At 38.7% G+C, this 14204-nt stretch overlaps 1 protein-coding gene across 1 annotated transcript in view; it reads left to right on the top strand.

The window, feature by feature from the left end:
- Nucleotides 1-14204, top strand: part of LOC138807215 (acetyl-coenzyme A thioesterase-like) — a 38792-nt gene that overhangs the window by 22307 nt on the left and 2281 nt on the right. The window contains exons 6-13 of the mRNA XM_069992811.1: nucleotides 4563-4719; nucleotides 6408-6527; nucleotides 7781-7931; nucleotides 8625-8680; nucleotides 9300-9363; nucleotides 9998-10081; nucleotides 12811-12944; nucleotides 13992-14120. Coding sequence (XP_069848912.1) covers nucleotides 4563-4719; nucleotides 6408-6527; nucleotides 7781-7931; nucleotides 8625-8680; nucleotides 9300-9363; nucleotides 9998-10081; nucleotides 12811-12944; nucleotides 13992-14120 — 895 coding nt within the window. The remainder of the gene's footprint in view (nucleotides 1-4562; nucleotides 4720-6407; nucleotides 6528-7780; nucleotides 7932-8624; nucleotides 8681-9299; nucleotides 9364-9997; nucleotides 10082-12810; nucleotides 12945-13991; nucleotides 14121-14204) is intronic.

Raw genomic sequence — 14204 nt, 5'->3', positions numbered from 1 at the left:
AAATGGCTACAGACCCCAAATGCACCAGCGTAAGGATACACTAAGCTGATATTCCCTTTGAAGCACCTGTAGATGCCCAAAGCCAGAGCTCCTGAAGTAAGCCATGGGCCCAACGAGGAGGAAGATTGGATCAAGAAATCATGAGCTTTTGAGGAGCCTCCATACTGAATTCCAAAGTGGCTGAGCAAGTTTACGTCCCCACCAACAATGCAATAGGGTTCCCTTTTAGCCACATCCCCTCCAGCATCTGTTGTTATTAGAGTTCTTGATTATAGCCATTCTAACTGGGTTGAGGAGGAATTTCAATGTTGTTTTGATTTGCATTTCTTTTATGTCTATTGGCCATTCTTATTTCCTCTTCAGAGAAGTCTCTCTTTAAGTCTTTAGCCTACTTATTAATCGGGCGGTTGTTTCTTTGAGGATTTGTTGTTGTGTGATTTAATTTTTTGAGTTCCAAGTATATTTTAGATATGAGACCCTTGTCCATTGTATGGCTAGTGAAGATATCCCAATCCATGGGCTTTTTTTTTGGGGGGGGGTCCGGTCGTGGGGCCTGAACTCTGGGCCTGGGCGCTGTCCCTCAACTCTTCAGCTCAAGGCTAGCACTCTACCACTTGAGCCACAGCACCACTTCTGGCTTTTTTCTTTTTGCTTATGTGGTGCTGAGGAATCGAACCCAGGGCTTCATGCATGCAAGGCAAGCGCTCTACCACTAAGCCACCTTCCCAGCCCAATCCATTGGCTTTTTATTGATCTTGCTAGCTATGTCCTTTGCCACGCAGGAGCTCTGTAGTTTTTTGAAATCCCATTTGTCCAACCTTTCTTTTATTTGTTGTGTTTCTGGGTCTTTATTAAGAAAATTTTGGCCTGTGCCAAGGAGCCCTAGTTTCCTTCCTGTAATGTTTTCAGGGTGTCTGCTTTGACTTCGAGGTCTTTGATCCGTTTGCAGTTAAGCTCTCCTATGACCCAGCAATCCCACTTTTGGGCATTTACCCAAACAATCACAAACAAAGCCATACTAAAGCTACCAACACAGCTATGTTTATTGCAGCATTATTCACCATAGTTAAGATACGGAACCAACCCAGATGCCCCTCAGTAGATGAATGGATCAAGAAAATGTGATATATATGAATTCTATGCCTCCATCAGAAAGAATGACACCACCCCATTTGTTAGGAAATGGAAAGACTTGGAACAAATTATATTAAGTGAAGTAAGCCAGACCCAAAGAGACATAAGTCCATGGTTTCCCTTATCTGCAATAAGTAGCATATGTCTAGGACAAGCAGAAGAGGTCAAAGCTATGTACATCATTATCTTGCCCATGTAATTGTAACCCCTCTGTACAGTATGTTCACAATAAAAAAAAGAAAAAAAAGCTATGTACATATGACCATATAAGATGATGCTAAGTGAAATGAACGCCAAGATAGGGACACAGAGATTTTTATCTTTCTTGTTGTTCTTTTTGATGTACTTACAATGTACTATGTGATTTTTTTTTGTTTCTTTGTGTTCTTCCCCCATGGTACAACCCCTGTTGTCACTGTATTTGATTCCAGTGCCCTGCATCTTGTATATACATTTTTTAATTTGGGGAGGGGAAGGGAAATAACAAAATGCTGAAATAAGGATACAGGATGACCCATTGTAAGGAGATGTACAAGACACTAATGTTGAAAACGAACTTTACAACTCTCCTGGGGAGGGAGGAGTTGAGGAGGTGGGGAGGAAAGGGATGGTAGGAGAAAAACAAAAGAGGAGATAACAATGCTTGATAAGAAATGGACTCATTACCTTACTCATGTAACTGTAACTCCTCTGTACAGTATCTTTACAATATAAAAATTAAAGTTAAAAAAAAAGAAATCATGAGCTACAACCTCTCCCAAAGGTGGTACCTTCAGTGTGTCTGCAAGAAAATCCCCACCCTTCTAAAAGCTCTGGTTGGTAGCTTTCCTGTTTCAGCCTCACTAGGTCGAATGGGGAAACAGTGCCTCCCCTCTGAGCATGTAATCCCAAGTGTATTCTTATGCTGATTTGCCATCAAAATTCTGTGACCTGTTTGGATGGAAATACAAACTTCCATGTAAAGTATACTGTGTTATAGGATCACGGGCAATCTGCACTAGTGAAGAAATGTGAAGAAATGATATCAAAGCCAGCTTTAAAGGATATCCACAGATAAAACCCAAGCAACAGGAGCACCTGGACAACAATCACAACAGAACAAAGTCAGTAAGACGTTGAGGTCTAAACGTGACCCAGATTCATGAAGTCTGAAGGAAGCTTGCAAAGACTGCAGACACTGACTTGCTCATGTGGAGAATATGTAGTATAAATGTACTATAATTTAACAAAAGGGGTTCGGGGTATAGCTTAGTGGTAAAGTGCTTACCTATCATGTCAGAAACCCCAGGTTCAATCATCAGTGCTACAGATAAACAGATAAGAAATAAAAATGTATTAGAAGTGAGATTCAGGCACTAAACACTGGTCTAGAAGGTTTGACAAAGAATTAGAGAATTTCTACAAAACTTCATAACAATTAAAATTTAAACTCAGTGAATGGATTTAACATCAGAAAAGACAGTAAAATTAGATCTGAAAGAATTACTAGAATTCAGCCAAATACACAAAGAAATGGGAACTATGTGTGAGAGGTTACGGGACACAGTGAATTGAGTGGACATCTATCACTCATCCAACTGAAGTGTCAGCAGTATGAAACAGAATTTGAAGCAAATGACAGACATTTCATTAAGAAATATCAAGAATGTTTAATATACATATGAAAAGATGCCAGACCTCATTAGTAATCAGAGACATGCGAATTATAACCAACATGAGATGCTCTTCACACCCACTGAGTTGGAAAACACTGACTGTGTCTGACTGTATTGGTTAATCAGTAGGCTGGAGCCTTGGAAGCTGTCACAAACTGCAGACAGTGTGTGAGACACTATAACGACACTACAACCATTGCATTTCCTAAAAATATGTTATTGAGAGTGAGGATTATGATAGGAAGTGTATCAGCCAAGTTTTCATTCAAAACAGATATTTGTTGAGCTCTTCTGTTAGAAATTAGTATAAAAAAGTTTCTGCCCATCAGGGTTTATGATCTGGTGGGTATGATAAGGAAAGATCACACAAACTGATGTAGAGAAGCAGATGAAAGCAGTGAGACTTAGCTATGGCAGTAAGAGAAGGCTTCCCAAAGGAAGTGATCATGACATGAGCCAAGATAGAACAGGAGTGAAGTGGGGGAAGATGATAGTGATGGCCAAGGATGTTGTTTCAGACAGAGTGGACATATTCATCTTCCTTGCCACTAAAGACAATTTTCTGTGGAGCTAATGGTCAAAGAGTCGTGAGGCCGGAACAAAGTGATAGGATAGGAGATGGGGGAGAAAACAGTGGGGAAGGTTGGTGGCCATCTTTCCAGCTGTGACTCAAGAGGGAGATATAATTCACACCAAGACAAAGGTCTTTTAAGTTGTGGGAAAGATCTGAAGTTTCATACTAAAGCAATGAAAGTCACTGATATATCTTAAGCAAAGGACGAAGTTATCTATGGAAGGAGGAGATTAAAAATAAAAGAAATAGATTATCACTTGATGATGAATCTAAACTCTCCATTACAAAGTGGAGTTTAAGATTTCTGCTACCACCCTTGTTGGCCACCTCCGTGAATCTGCTCAATCTCTGTTAACAGCTGGGCATGTTGTTAACACTGCCCACACCAGCTCTGTCTTGAACAGTCCAGTCAGGATGGTCCCTGTGACCTGTCTCAACAATCGCATGTGAGGTTGATGCCCAGCAAGTGACTTGCTGAGTGCTTCTGGAAGCATAATTGAATACATTTTTTCTGCTATGCAGCTAGAGCATATGATTTCTCCATTGTTGAGAGTGAAAACCAATTTGTCAGTAAATGAGGCAGATATGATTCAAAAGCAGAAGGACATTGAGACATACTAGTGGCTTGTGTGTTTTCTGCTGTGGCTACATTCATCATCAAACAATTTGCTCAAAAAGTCATGTCCCCACTTTAAAGTTTATGGTGCTTCAGATTCTCAGGATCTGTATGTAGTCCTTCATAGCTTCAAATTTTTTGTCTTTAATGAGGTTATTGAGGTATATAGTTGACACATGATAAATCTTTAAAGCTTGCAACTTGACCTAAGTATATACCTGTAAAATCATATCACGATGGATATGTGAAGTATCCATCACCTCCAAATTTCTGTCCTTCTCTTCCCCCTCCTAACAACCCCAGCTTAAATGGACCTATTACTTTAACCAACTTCTGGTAGATTCACTTTGGGATACATCTTCTAAAACTCCCATTCTCATTTGTTTTCTTGACCCAACTCACCATAAATATCCTCCTTTCTGATGAAAGTCACTCTGTAGAACCTTTATATATCTTCACTTAAAAGAATTTGGGGACATTTCCATTTGTCTAAAAGTCCTAAAGTTGAGCTGGCTGTTGGGAAGGACAAGCAGTCACACGGGCCTGGTTGTTTCCACTAGCACTGCTGTTTTACACTTTGCAGGTGCCGTGTGTGGTGAAGAAGAGGGAGCTGTTGCTACCAGGGGCACTTCTGTTCAGAGCATTGAACTTGTCCTCCCACCCCATGCTAACCATCATGGAAACACCTTTGGTGGCCAGATTATGGCTTGGATGGAGACAGTGGCTACTATTTCTGCAAGGTTCTTGACTTTGGCTTTGGGCATTTATTTTGGGGACCAATGGAGAGAACATTAGTAAAGATCTAGTTATCGAGCTAGTTAAAGAGGCAATGAAAGAACTGAGCAAAATATGGCCTTTAATCCAAGGGCGAAAAATATAAATCATTTACCTGCTGACCTTCCAATTAATCTTTCCTTGTGTATGAATGTGAATAATATTTAAAGTCTCAGCTCAAAAATGTAACCGAATGACAATTCTTTATTCTGAATTATGAATGCTGCTCTTGCAACTCATTGAGGTAAGCTTACAAGAAAGCAGCTGCAGAACAGAAATGGATGATGGCCTTTTCACTTAAAAATTAGACTCTCAGTTTATTTACAAACCTTATTTGATTTTATTTCATTCATATGTTTGTACCAGTACTGAGGCTTGAATTCAGGACCTTGGACTCATCCCACTGCTGGTCTTCTACCACTTGAGCAATGCCTCCACTTCTGGCTTTTTGCTGGTTAATTGGAGATAGAGCTGCCCAAACTGGCCCCAAACCTCCTTTCTCAGGTCTTAGCTTCCTGACTTACTTGGATTATAGGCATGAGCCACCAACAGCTGGCTGATTATAAATCTTTTAAGAGGAAATTGTTTATCTAAATCTTTGAAATGTTGGTTAAAATCATTACGGCCAAATTATCAGCTGAAAAGTAGGAAACGAAAGAGTACTTAGGAGACTATTTTCAAACTCTCCTCCATTTTAAAAAGGCTATTTCATAAGGTAACTGAGTAGCATTTAGGAACACTATTCTATGAAAATGCATATGAAGAGTTTTGTGACAATTTTGTAATCATTGAAAATTAAGGTTTTTCTTTTCCTCACACTAAAAGAGCTTTACTACTAATGTGTCTATAGTTAGGACTATAATTAGAAACCTGTACTTATCCTCTCTATAAATTACATACAAATAAAAGAGCTTGTTTTTAAAATGAGATTGTCATTGTTAGTGACAATGTAGCATTTGAACTTGAACATATTCCACTGTAAATGCTTAACACTATAATTAACAGTGATGGAATCTCTTCACTTAGTGTTAGCACACCTCGTTAATGAATGGCCACAGTAGGATTCTAACATGGAGAGAATTACAGAAGTGTCTTTTGAAATTAAGTATTCTCTATAACTATTTCGAAATTCTATACACACAGAAAGTGTTAAAATATGACTTTCAACCATTGTGCAACAACACAGGTAGCCTATTTTCTGTGGGGGAAAAAACTTTGCCTTTTGTGACTGAGTCAATTAACTGTGAAGCTAAGGAAGCGGTATGAACAGCACCAGCTCCCCACTGCCTTCCCCTGTGTTCCACTCCCGAACACAAGTTACAACTTCCTGGGACTGTCATTGTGTGATGTGGGGATGGATATGATCTGCAAATGACATCAAAAGGCCCAGGTTTATTTTGGAAAGACTTCCATAGGGAAGAGCCTTGGGCAAAAGTGCCAGCATCTTAGTAGAGTCTCCACTGCTTGGGGACATGGTACTTTCAAGATTGCGTACAAACCACTCTGAAAGCCCACAACCCACTGAGTCAAGAGTTGATTATTTGGAAAAACAGGTTGAGGACTTGTCTGTTGCTTTGTTCAATGGGTCAACAGCTGTTGCCAACATTTTGGAGAATGGTCATTTTCTTCTCTCTCCTTCCCTTTGTCTCCTCAGCCGTCTATGTCCAGCACATCTCTTTTTGAAGTCAGTGGATATGTTCAAGTTCCGGGGTCCATCTACAATTGGGGACAGGCTTGTCTTCAGTGCTATTGTCAACAATACATTTCAGACAAGGTGAAGTATACTCTATGGATCAACTCAAACTCGCACATATTTGTTTTTATTTTTATTTCAATCTGAAGATGAATGAAGGTAAGGAATACTTCAAAAAATCAAGTTCCTTTATTTTTTTTCCAATTTCACGCAATGCATGGCAGCATATTTGAAGCCACTATCCAGCGTGGGGTTCACCTCACACTGAGTCAAAAGTAATGGTTGTAGTGTTGTCCTGTAAGTGAGTGCCATGGGGGTGAGGCTGGTTCTGCTTAGTACCTAACATCCTGCCATAATTGTTTATTCTTTCTTTCAGTCCCCAAAGTGACCATACATTCGACCAATTCATCAAGAACCCATTTTTATCATTATGAATTCAAACCATTCCTAGTTATTCTATTATTCTGGATACATTCTGGAAAGATTTCAGTTAGCATTTTTTCTTTTTTTCTTTTTTGGTCGGTTGTGGGGCTTGAACTCTGGGCCTGGGTGCTGTCCCTCAGCTCTTCAGCTCATGGTGAGCGCTCTACCGCTTGAGCCACAGCGCCACTTCGGTTTTCTTGTGGTTTTTATTGGGGATAAGAGTCTCATGGACTTTCCTACCTGGGCTGGCTTTGAACCGTGATCCTAAGATCTCAGACTCCTGAGTAGCTAGGATAACAGGCGTGAGCCACCGGCACCCGGCCCAGTTAGCATTTTTTCTAAGTGTAAAAAAATAGAAATCTAAATTTCCTATCTAATTTTAGAGTTTGAGTCTTTTAGGTGATGGAAGTGTTGTTTTTTAGGGGAAAAAAGTGACTTTGGCACAGTTTAGCCTCCTTTCCTAGGAACATACTTTGGTTATATATATAATACATGTACTATATATTTATATATACATACTATATATGTACATGTACACTATATATGCATTATATTAGTGTATATACCTACTATATATACACTGTACACACACACACACACACACACACACACACACACACACACACACACACACACACACACACACACAAGATCTCAAGAGACCCTGTTACTAGTTGGACACTTTTCCTATTTGCAAGTGGAAAAATAAAGTGGAAATTTTTTCAAGGGCTATCACAAACCAATTCCACAGCCGAAAAATGGGTTTTAATTGTGAAAAATTGCTAAACACAAAGCAAAAGACCCCAGAACGTCATCCTGTGGCTTAGAGGTGGTGGTGGTGGTGGTGGTGGTCAGTGGAGGCCGGTCATGCCGCTGTCCTCTGTGCCCATGCCCTGCATCGTCCCTTGCAGTGTCGAAGTTGGTGTGCGTGTGGAGGCCTTTGACTGTCGGGAATGGTCTGAGGGCCGAGGCCGTCACATCAACAGCGCTTTTCTTATTTATAATGCTGTTGATGATCAGGAAGAGCTCATCACCTTTCCCAGAATCAAACCCATTTCAAAGGTCAGTTATTACCTCATAAACTTCAATCATCAGACCCCATCTAACCTGGATAGGTAAAACTTGAATTCATTAAACAAGGTGATTCCTGCTGTTCTGTTTGTTTTTGTTTCATATAACTTACTTTTAGTAAACATGAAAAATACTGGCACATTTTTTCAAAGAGGCAAATATTCCAATAGCTTTGGGGATGATTTCTGCTTTTGTAATCAATGTTATGATTTTATCATAAAACTAAAATCATAAAACTTTTACCCTCCATCACTACCTCTATGGCTTTTCCCTTTGATTTTTTTTTTGTCTAACAAAGTAAAATGGACTTTTTCTTTTTCTATTATTTTTTTTCTTCCCTAATCACTCTCTGAGTTTTCTTTATCACTTTCTTACAACCATTCTGTATGCTGTGCCATTCCATTGGAACTGTGTTTTCTTATGCAGGAGGTAGTTCTTGTCAACATTCACTTTATCATAAGATTTATGAATAATTCTGGTCATGGAAACTAAAATAATTGCTGCAAAGGTAGCACATTTATTCATATAACCACCCTTTGTGGATTAAACATGGAAGTACTTGAGTGTGAGTCCTAGTGACTCAACACACCACTTAATCCTTTCAAATGTCTTAGAAAAAGAGGGGCTAAGGACTGTAGCACTAAAATAGTAGATATTGATCATTTTATTTTTTACTTTTTAAAGGATGATTTTCGACGTTATCAGGGAGCTATTGCACGGAAGAGAATTCGCCTGGGAAGGTAAGAGACACAAGCCACAAGGAACCAGGGAATCCTTTTTTATCTGATTTTTTTTTTTTTCAAAAAGAGAAAGACTCTCTTTGGGTCTCCGTTACCACATAAAGCAAAAGAAGGTTTGGTGTTTCTCAAAGCTAATGACTGACTTGTGGGAATGATTCTTCCTGGTTATCAACAAGTAAGAGGAGTTTTCTTTTTCTTGTTTCTATTCTATTCTATCATCTATCTATCTATCTATCCATCCATCCATCTATCTTTTTTAAATTTTTATTTATTTTTTATTGTGAAAATTTTGTACAGAGGGGTTACAATTACATGGGCAAGATAATAAGTACATTTCTTATCAAGCATTGCAGCCTCCTCCTTTGTTTCCCCTTCCCATCCCTTCCCATCCCCCCCTCCACCCAATCCTCCCCGTCCCCCCCCCAAAGTTGTAAAGTTCGTTTTCCACATAACCCTCTATCTTTTATTTATTTATTTTTGAGCCAGTACTGAGGCTTGAACTGAGGACCCCATGCTCTTGCTTGGCTTTTTTACAAGCAGCCATTTAAAACAGCTAATTTCAGCTTAAGGTAGTACCACAGTTGCTGTTGTGTGCTAAGTGTCACATAACTTGTTACAGGAAATATGTTATTTCCCACAAAGAAGAGGTTTCGTTCTCCATACACTGGGATAAAAGTAAGCAGGTAAGAGTTTCATGATTTAATGTTCTTCATATAAAGTCACAAAAGTGGAAGTCTCCTTGTTTCACAGATTCAGATCCCACCAACACAATTTAGATGTAAAGGCCAATTAGATCAATGCATCATTTCAGATCTGAAACAAAACCAATATAACTGATGACCAACCGCTTGCTTCTAGTCTTGGTTGGCATCTATGGATGCTCCCAAGTGACAAACTCACATACCACCAGCTGGGATCTGTAATCTGATGTCTTACCATGATTTGTGTTGAATGACATGCCTGTGATCTTGGATCTAGTCATCAATTGAATGTTCTGGAAGGTAAAATGCAGAGAATAGCAGAAAGTTACTATTACACATTGGTTATAAATCATAAACATTAAGTAATATTAATGTTTATGATCAATATAGCAAGTCAAATAACACTAATTTTCTAAGCATTTTCTAAGTATTCTAATGTTCAGAATTCTAAAGAGTTTAAGACAGAAATTTTGTCTGTTAAAGTTTAGTTCTAAGCTAAACAGTATTACTTTGGTTCAACATATACCTTCTTGAATGGTGCCCATTTCTAGGCAAAAGATGTTTTCTCTTACATCTAGGTATTGAACCCACAGCTATTAAAATATTTGTATCTTAGGCATCCCTGAGCAATGCCAATGTAGAAGCCCTTAAGACGCTGGCGGCCAAAAGCGGTTGGGAGATTTCCTCGGCTTTGGAAAAGGTAGGATGAGCTGCCCCACTGTAAGTGAAGGTGTGGTGGCTGTGGTTCTGCTGATCCAATTGCTGCTTTCATGAAGGTGAAAACCTTTGAGGGAAATGATTTCTCAGCAGCACCCATCTTTACAACTCTGTTTCTACATGCTGATTGGGTCATCCAAATACGGTTACATATTTGGATGTGAGATTCTCACATTCCATTACTTCCTCCCTCTTCTACATGTGTATCTATCCAAAGCAGAGGATCTTCAAGAGCCAAGACAAACACTTCTCCATAAGGACGTTCTGGACTTCATGAATTTCTCCCTCCATCAGCTCCTTTCATCGTGACTACTTTAAAATTAATTTGTCAATCCTGCCTTACATTTTTAACATTTTTCTAGTTACTGTAAACTGATACGTAAGCCTTAGCAACTTAACATTTTCTATAGTCTTCTAGACTAGATCACAAATGCCTTAAGAAAGTTTTGTCCGATTTTTTTGTATCTCTTCTAGCAGCTTTTACAATGTTTTGCTTGTTATCCAATTTTTTTAAATGGATGCAATTTCCATTTCAATTTTAATTGATTTCAGAGCATCAGAAACTGATGCTCACGCAGTAACCATACTCTGCTCTGTGAAGGACTTTTTTGCTCTCACTCTATTGTCTCATAGGAGTGTCTGTCTCTCAGAAATTGCTCAGTAATGCTGGCTCTTGGGCATGGTTCACATTTCAGTATGGATTGTTTTTCATCAATGGAGCAGTATACCATAACATAGGATAACGATCCCTCTTCATCTTCTGGGACAGTCTTGGTTAACACTTCTATAACCCATCATAATTAAAACTGCACCTCAGTGGTTCAGGTTTGATGAGAGTTCATCTAGTCACCTTACCCTGAAATCTACAATTTACTTAGAGTCTACTTATTTGATTCTTTTCAATTCTGTCTTTGATCTCCTTCGATTATTTCCAGTCTCGATGGCTTGCTTTTGTTATTTCTTTACCATTTATTACCAAAACCTTTCAGTCTTCCTTACCTCTTTTAGATCCACAGTTTCCATCTTTGCCGGGCTCAATGATACAGCAATATAGATTTACTAAAATGAAACGATTAGTTCATTTTTATCTTTCATAAAATGTTAACAATCTCATTACATAAAATCTGTTTCTTACATCACTGTTGGTATCTAGCGTTCATAAGCAGCATGAATGGGAAAGCATATGCTCATGTGCAAAAGAATATATTTAGTGAGCTTGTACAATAGATTAAAATGTTACTTCTTTGGGAAGTCATATCCAGAAACAAAGCCCAAATAATAAATTGCTTAATATTATAAAAAAAAACCAACAATGATTACTTGGGCAAGTCAACTCTTTACAAGTGCTCTGTCTAATATATCTCCCTCCTCTCTATTTCCACCAAGGTAGAACATGGCTGCCCCAAGGCCAGAATATGAGCAGGGTCCCATGTCCTCAGTTCCTGCCATATACCAGGGCCACTAAGCTTTGAGAAGGGCACTTAGTTTTGGATTTGCCTATGTGAACCTCTTCTTCCCCTTGGTGTGGGGGGCATAAGGAGATGTGTCAGGCTGAGTCAAATGAGGGAGCTCATCAGTGAACTAGAGACCATCCATGGCGTTCTTTGTGTTTGATAATTACTTACAGCTTAGGTCATGTCTTCCCTCACAAGCTAGATTTAAGAATCTCGAGAAGGGGTATTTCATATGAGCAAATAATCATTTATTTGCTTCTTATTTTGCTGTAAGTTCATCTCATTTCTTTATTCTCTTATTAAGAATAAAGAATATATATATATATATATATATGCTTAAATAAAGGTTTCTCCTTCACATCTTGAATTTTCCATCTGTTTGATTCCCACAGTGAAGTCCTAGCCTCATGTTTGTTTATCATCTTGCAGCTTGTTTCCATGGGAACGATTATAAGATGGCAAATTTTGACACTAACTTTAAAGCACCTCAAAAGAGATGGAAAAATTGGGAAGAATAGAAATGTGCCTCGAACAGACATTCTTATTGTTGTCAAAAACACAGCCACAGGAAAGCTCACAATAACAAGGAAGGCATAAATGTTTAAGTATATGTCAATGGCTTTCCAGGACCTGTCTCTGCTTGTCTAGGGAATATTGTATGCATTAGCAACTCAGGGACTGGCCCCACAGAATGAAGAATGATGAGGTCTTGTACTTCAGAAATCAAATAGGATGCTTCTAAGGCCCTGCTGGGTGGCTGAGTTGGTTGTGGTGGTGGTTGGTTTGTTTCCTGGGCCTCTTTAGCCCATTTGAATTCATACGGTAAAAGCCATAGCTTTTGATCCAAAGTCTCCTGAGGAAAAGGAAATGTGGGTCTGCCTATCAGCCTTGGTGACACTCTCGGTTCTTTCTGGGGAAAAGGTAGGAAAGCATCAGAATGAAATCAAGAGAGAAAGGCGGATACTCCTATTTTCATGGGTAAATCTGTTGCACAATATTCAGATAACCCACATATTCTTTCAAAGACTGAGAGTACCAATCAATACCAGTTAGACTTCTAGACACCCAAGTATTGGAACTTAAATTGCCATTGTTTGGTTTCATTTTTATCCTGGTAATATGATGCCTTAGCTAGAGCAGTCCATGACTCTGTGGTGTGTGTGTGTGTGTGTGTGTGTGTGTGTGTGTGTGTGTGTGTGTGTGTGTGTGTATGAATTTTTTATCTTGTGATTCTATTTTTCTTGTTACTATCTTTTAGATAAAAATATACACTCTGGAAGAGAAAGACGTTTTATCTGTTTGGGTTGAAAAGCAAGTGAAAAGTCCAGCACATTTGGCTTATCATCTCTTGTCAGACTATACAAAGCGACCTTTGTGGGACCCACATTACATGTAAGAACAAATTCAAATACTTTTTTTCTTAATCAATCTTGGTAAAAGACAATCTCTATGTGCAGTGAGTCTCCATTGCCCACCGTATGCTTCATTGTTTTATGAATTCAGATCCATTTTAAAAGTTTGCTCTGTACCGCATATTTTATCAGGTGGTATTGAGACATGCAAAACAACAAACCAGGACTCATTTATTTGTCATGTTTTGTCCTCCTCTATTGTGATTTTACAAGCAACTCAAGGTCAATAGTATTCCTGTTTCTGATGCTGCTAAGATCTCACCGGCAACAGTGACAGGACCTGTATTGGAGTCCTGCTTTGCAAGGTGGAAAAGAAAGAGATTCATCATTAATTACTGTGATTAATACTATGTAATAGGCAATTTAATAACATGAAAGTGAAACTTCTCTTGGGTCACATGTCATAATTGCATAGATGCCAGGATAAAAGCTCATGGCTAATACTCTGAGAAAAAATCTTTAGTATAAAGCATCAATGTTTGTAGATGCAGTGTAAGTATGGAGTTGTTCATATTTAATCCTCACAATAATCTCATAGTTATTTCTATTTCTATTTCATGGGTGAAATAAGAAATAACTTGCATAATGTAATTTGTCCATAAGTGGCAATCTGAGATTCAAAAGCAAGTTGCATAACTCCAGACTTAGAGCTTTATCCAACCTACCACATTCCCCTACCTAAGTGTCTTTCTGGACCTATCCATATGACTTACTAGACTCCAAAATATTACTTTATCCTAGAGAAAAATAATTGGAAAAAGAGATTAATGCCTTTATTTGCAGCATGGAAGGCAGTGAAGTTGGAGTCAGAGAGACAACATTCTCTCCCTTGCAGAGATAGTCTTCCTGATCAATTTGTTCTAAAAGTAGCCTTTGAGCCGTGATGCTGACTCTGGTGAAATGGTCAGGGGAGCCAAGAAGGGGAATATAGACCAATAATGAGATTATACAAGTAAATAAGGTGGGTAAATGCCCTGGTCTAGCAGGAAGAAAAGTGTATCCTTTATTCATTGGTCTATTCACACAGAGCCTGTGAAGCCAAAGACCATGTGAGTAAGGATGATCAGATATATCATGTCATCTGTCCTAACATCAATGGGGGTAAACCAAAGGACTTCGTAGTACTTGTATCACGAAGAAAGCCTCCCAGAGATGGGTGAGTAGATATAGTTCAAGTACTATAAAATAAAATAGAAATAGAATAGAAATAAAATGAAAAGTTGATATGAAACATAAGAGA

The sequence above is a fragment of the Dipodomys merriami genome, unplaced genomic scaffold (assembly GCF_024711535.1).
Source record: "Dipodomys merriami isolate MVZ:Mamm:240054 unplaced genomic scaffold, mDipMer1.0.p SCAF_416, whole genome shotgun sequence".
NCBI classification, from domain to species: domain Eukaryota; kingdom Metazoa; phylum Chordata; class Mammalia; order Rodentia; family Heteromyidae; genus Dipodomys; species Dipodomys merriami.
This window is presented reverse-complemented; position numbering and strand designations above follow the sequence as displayed.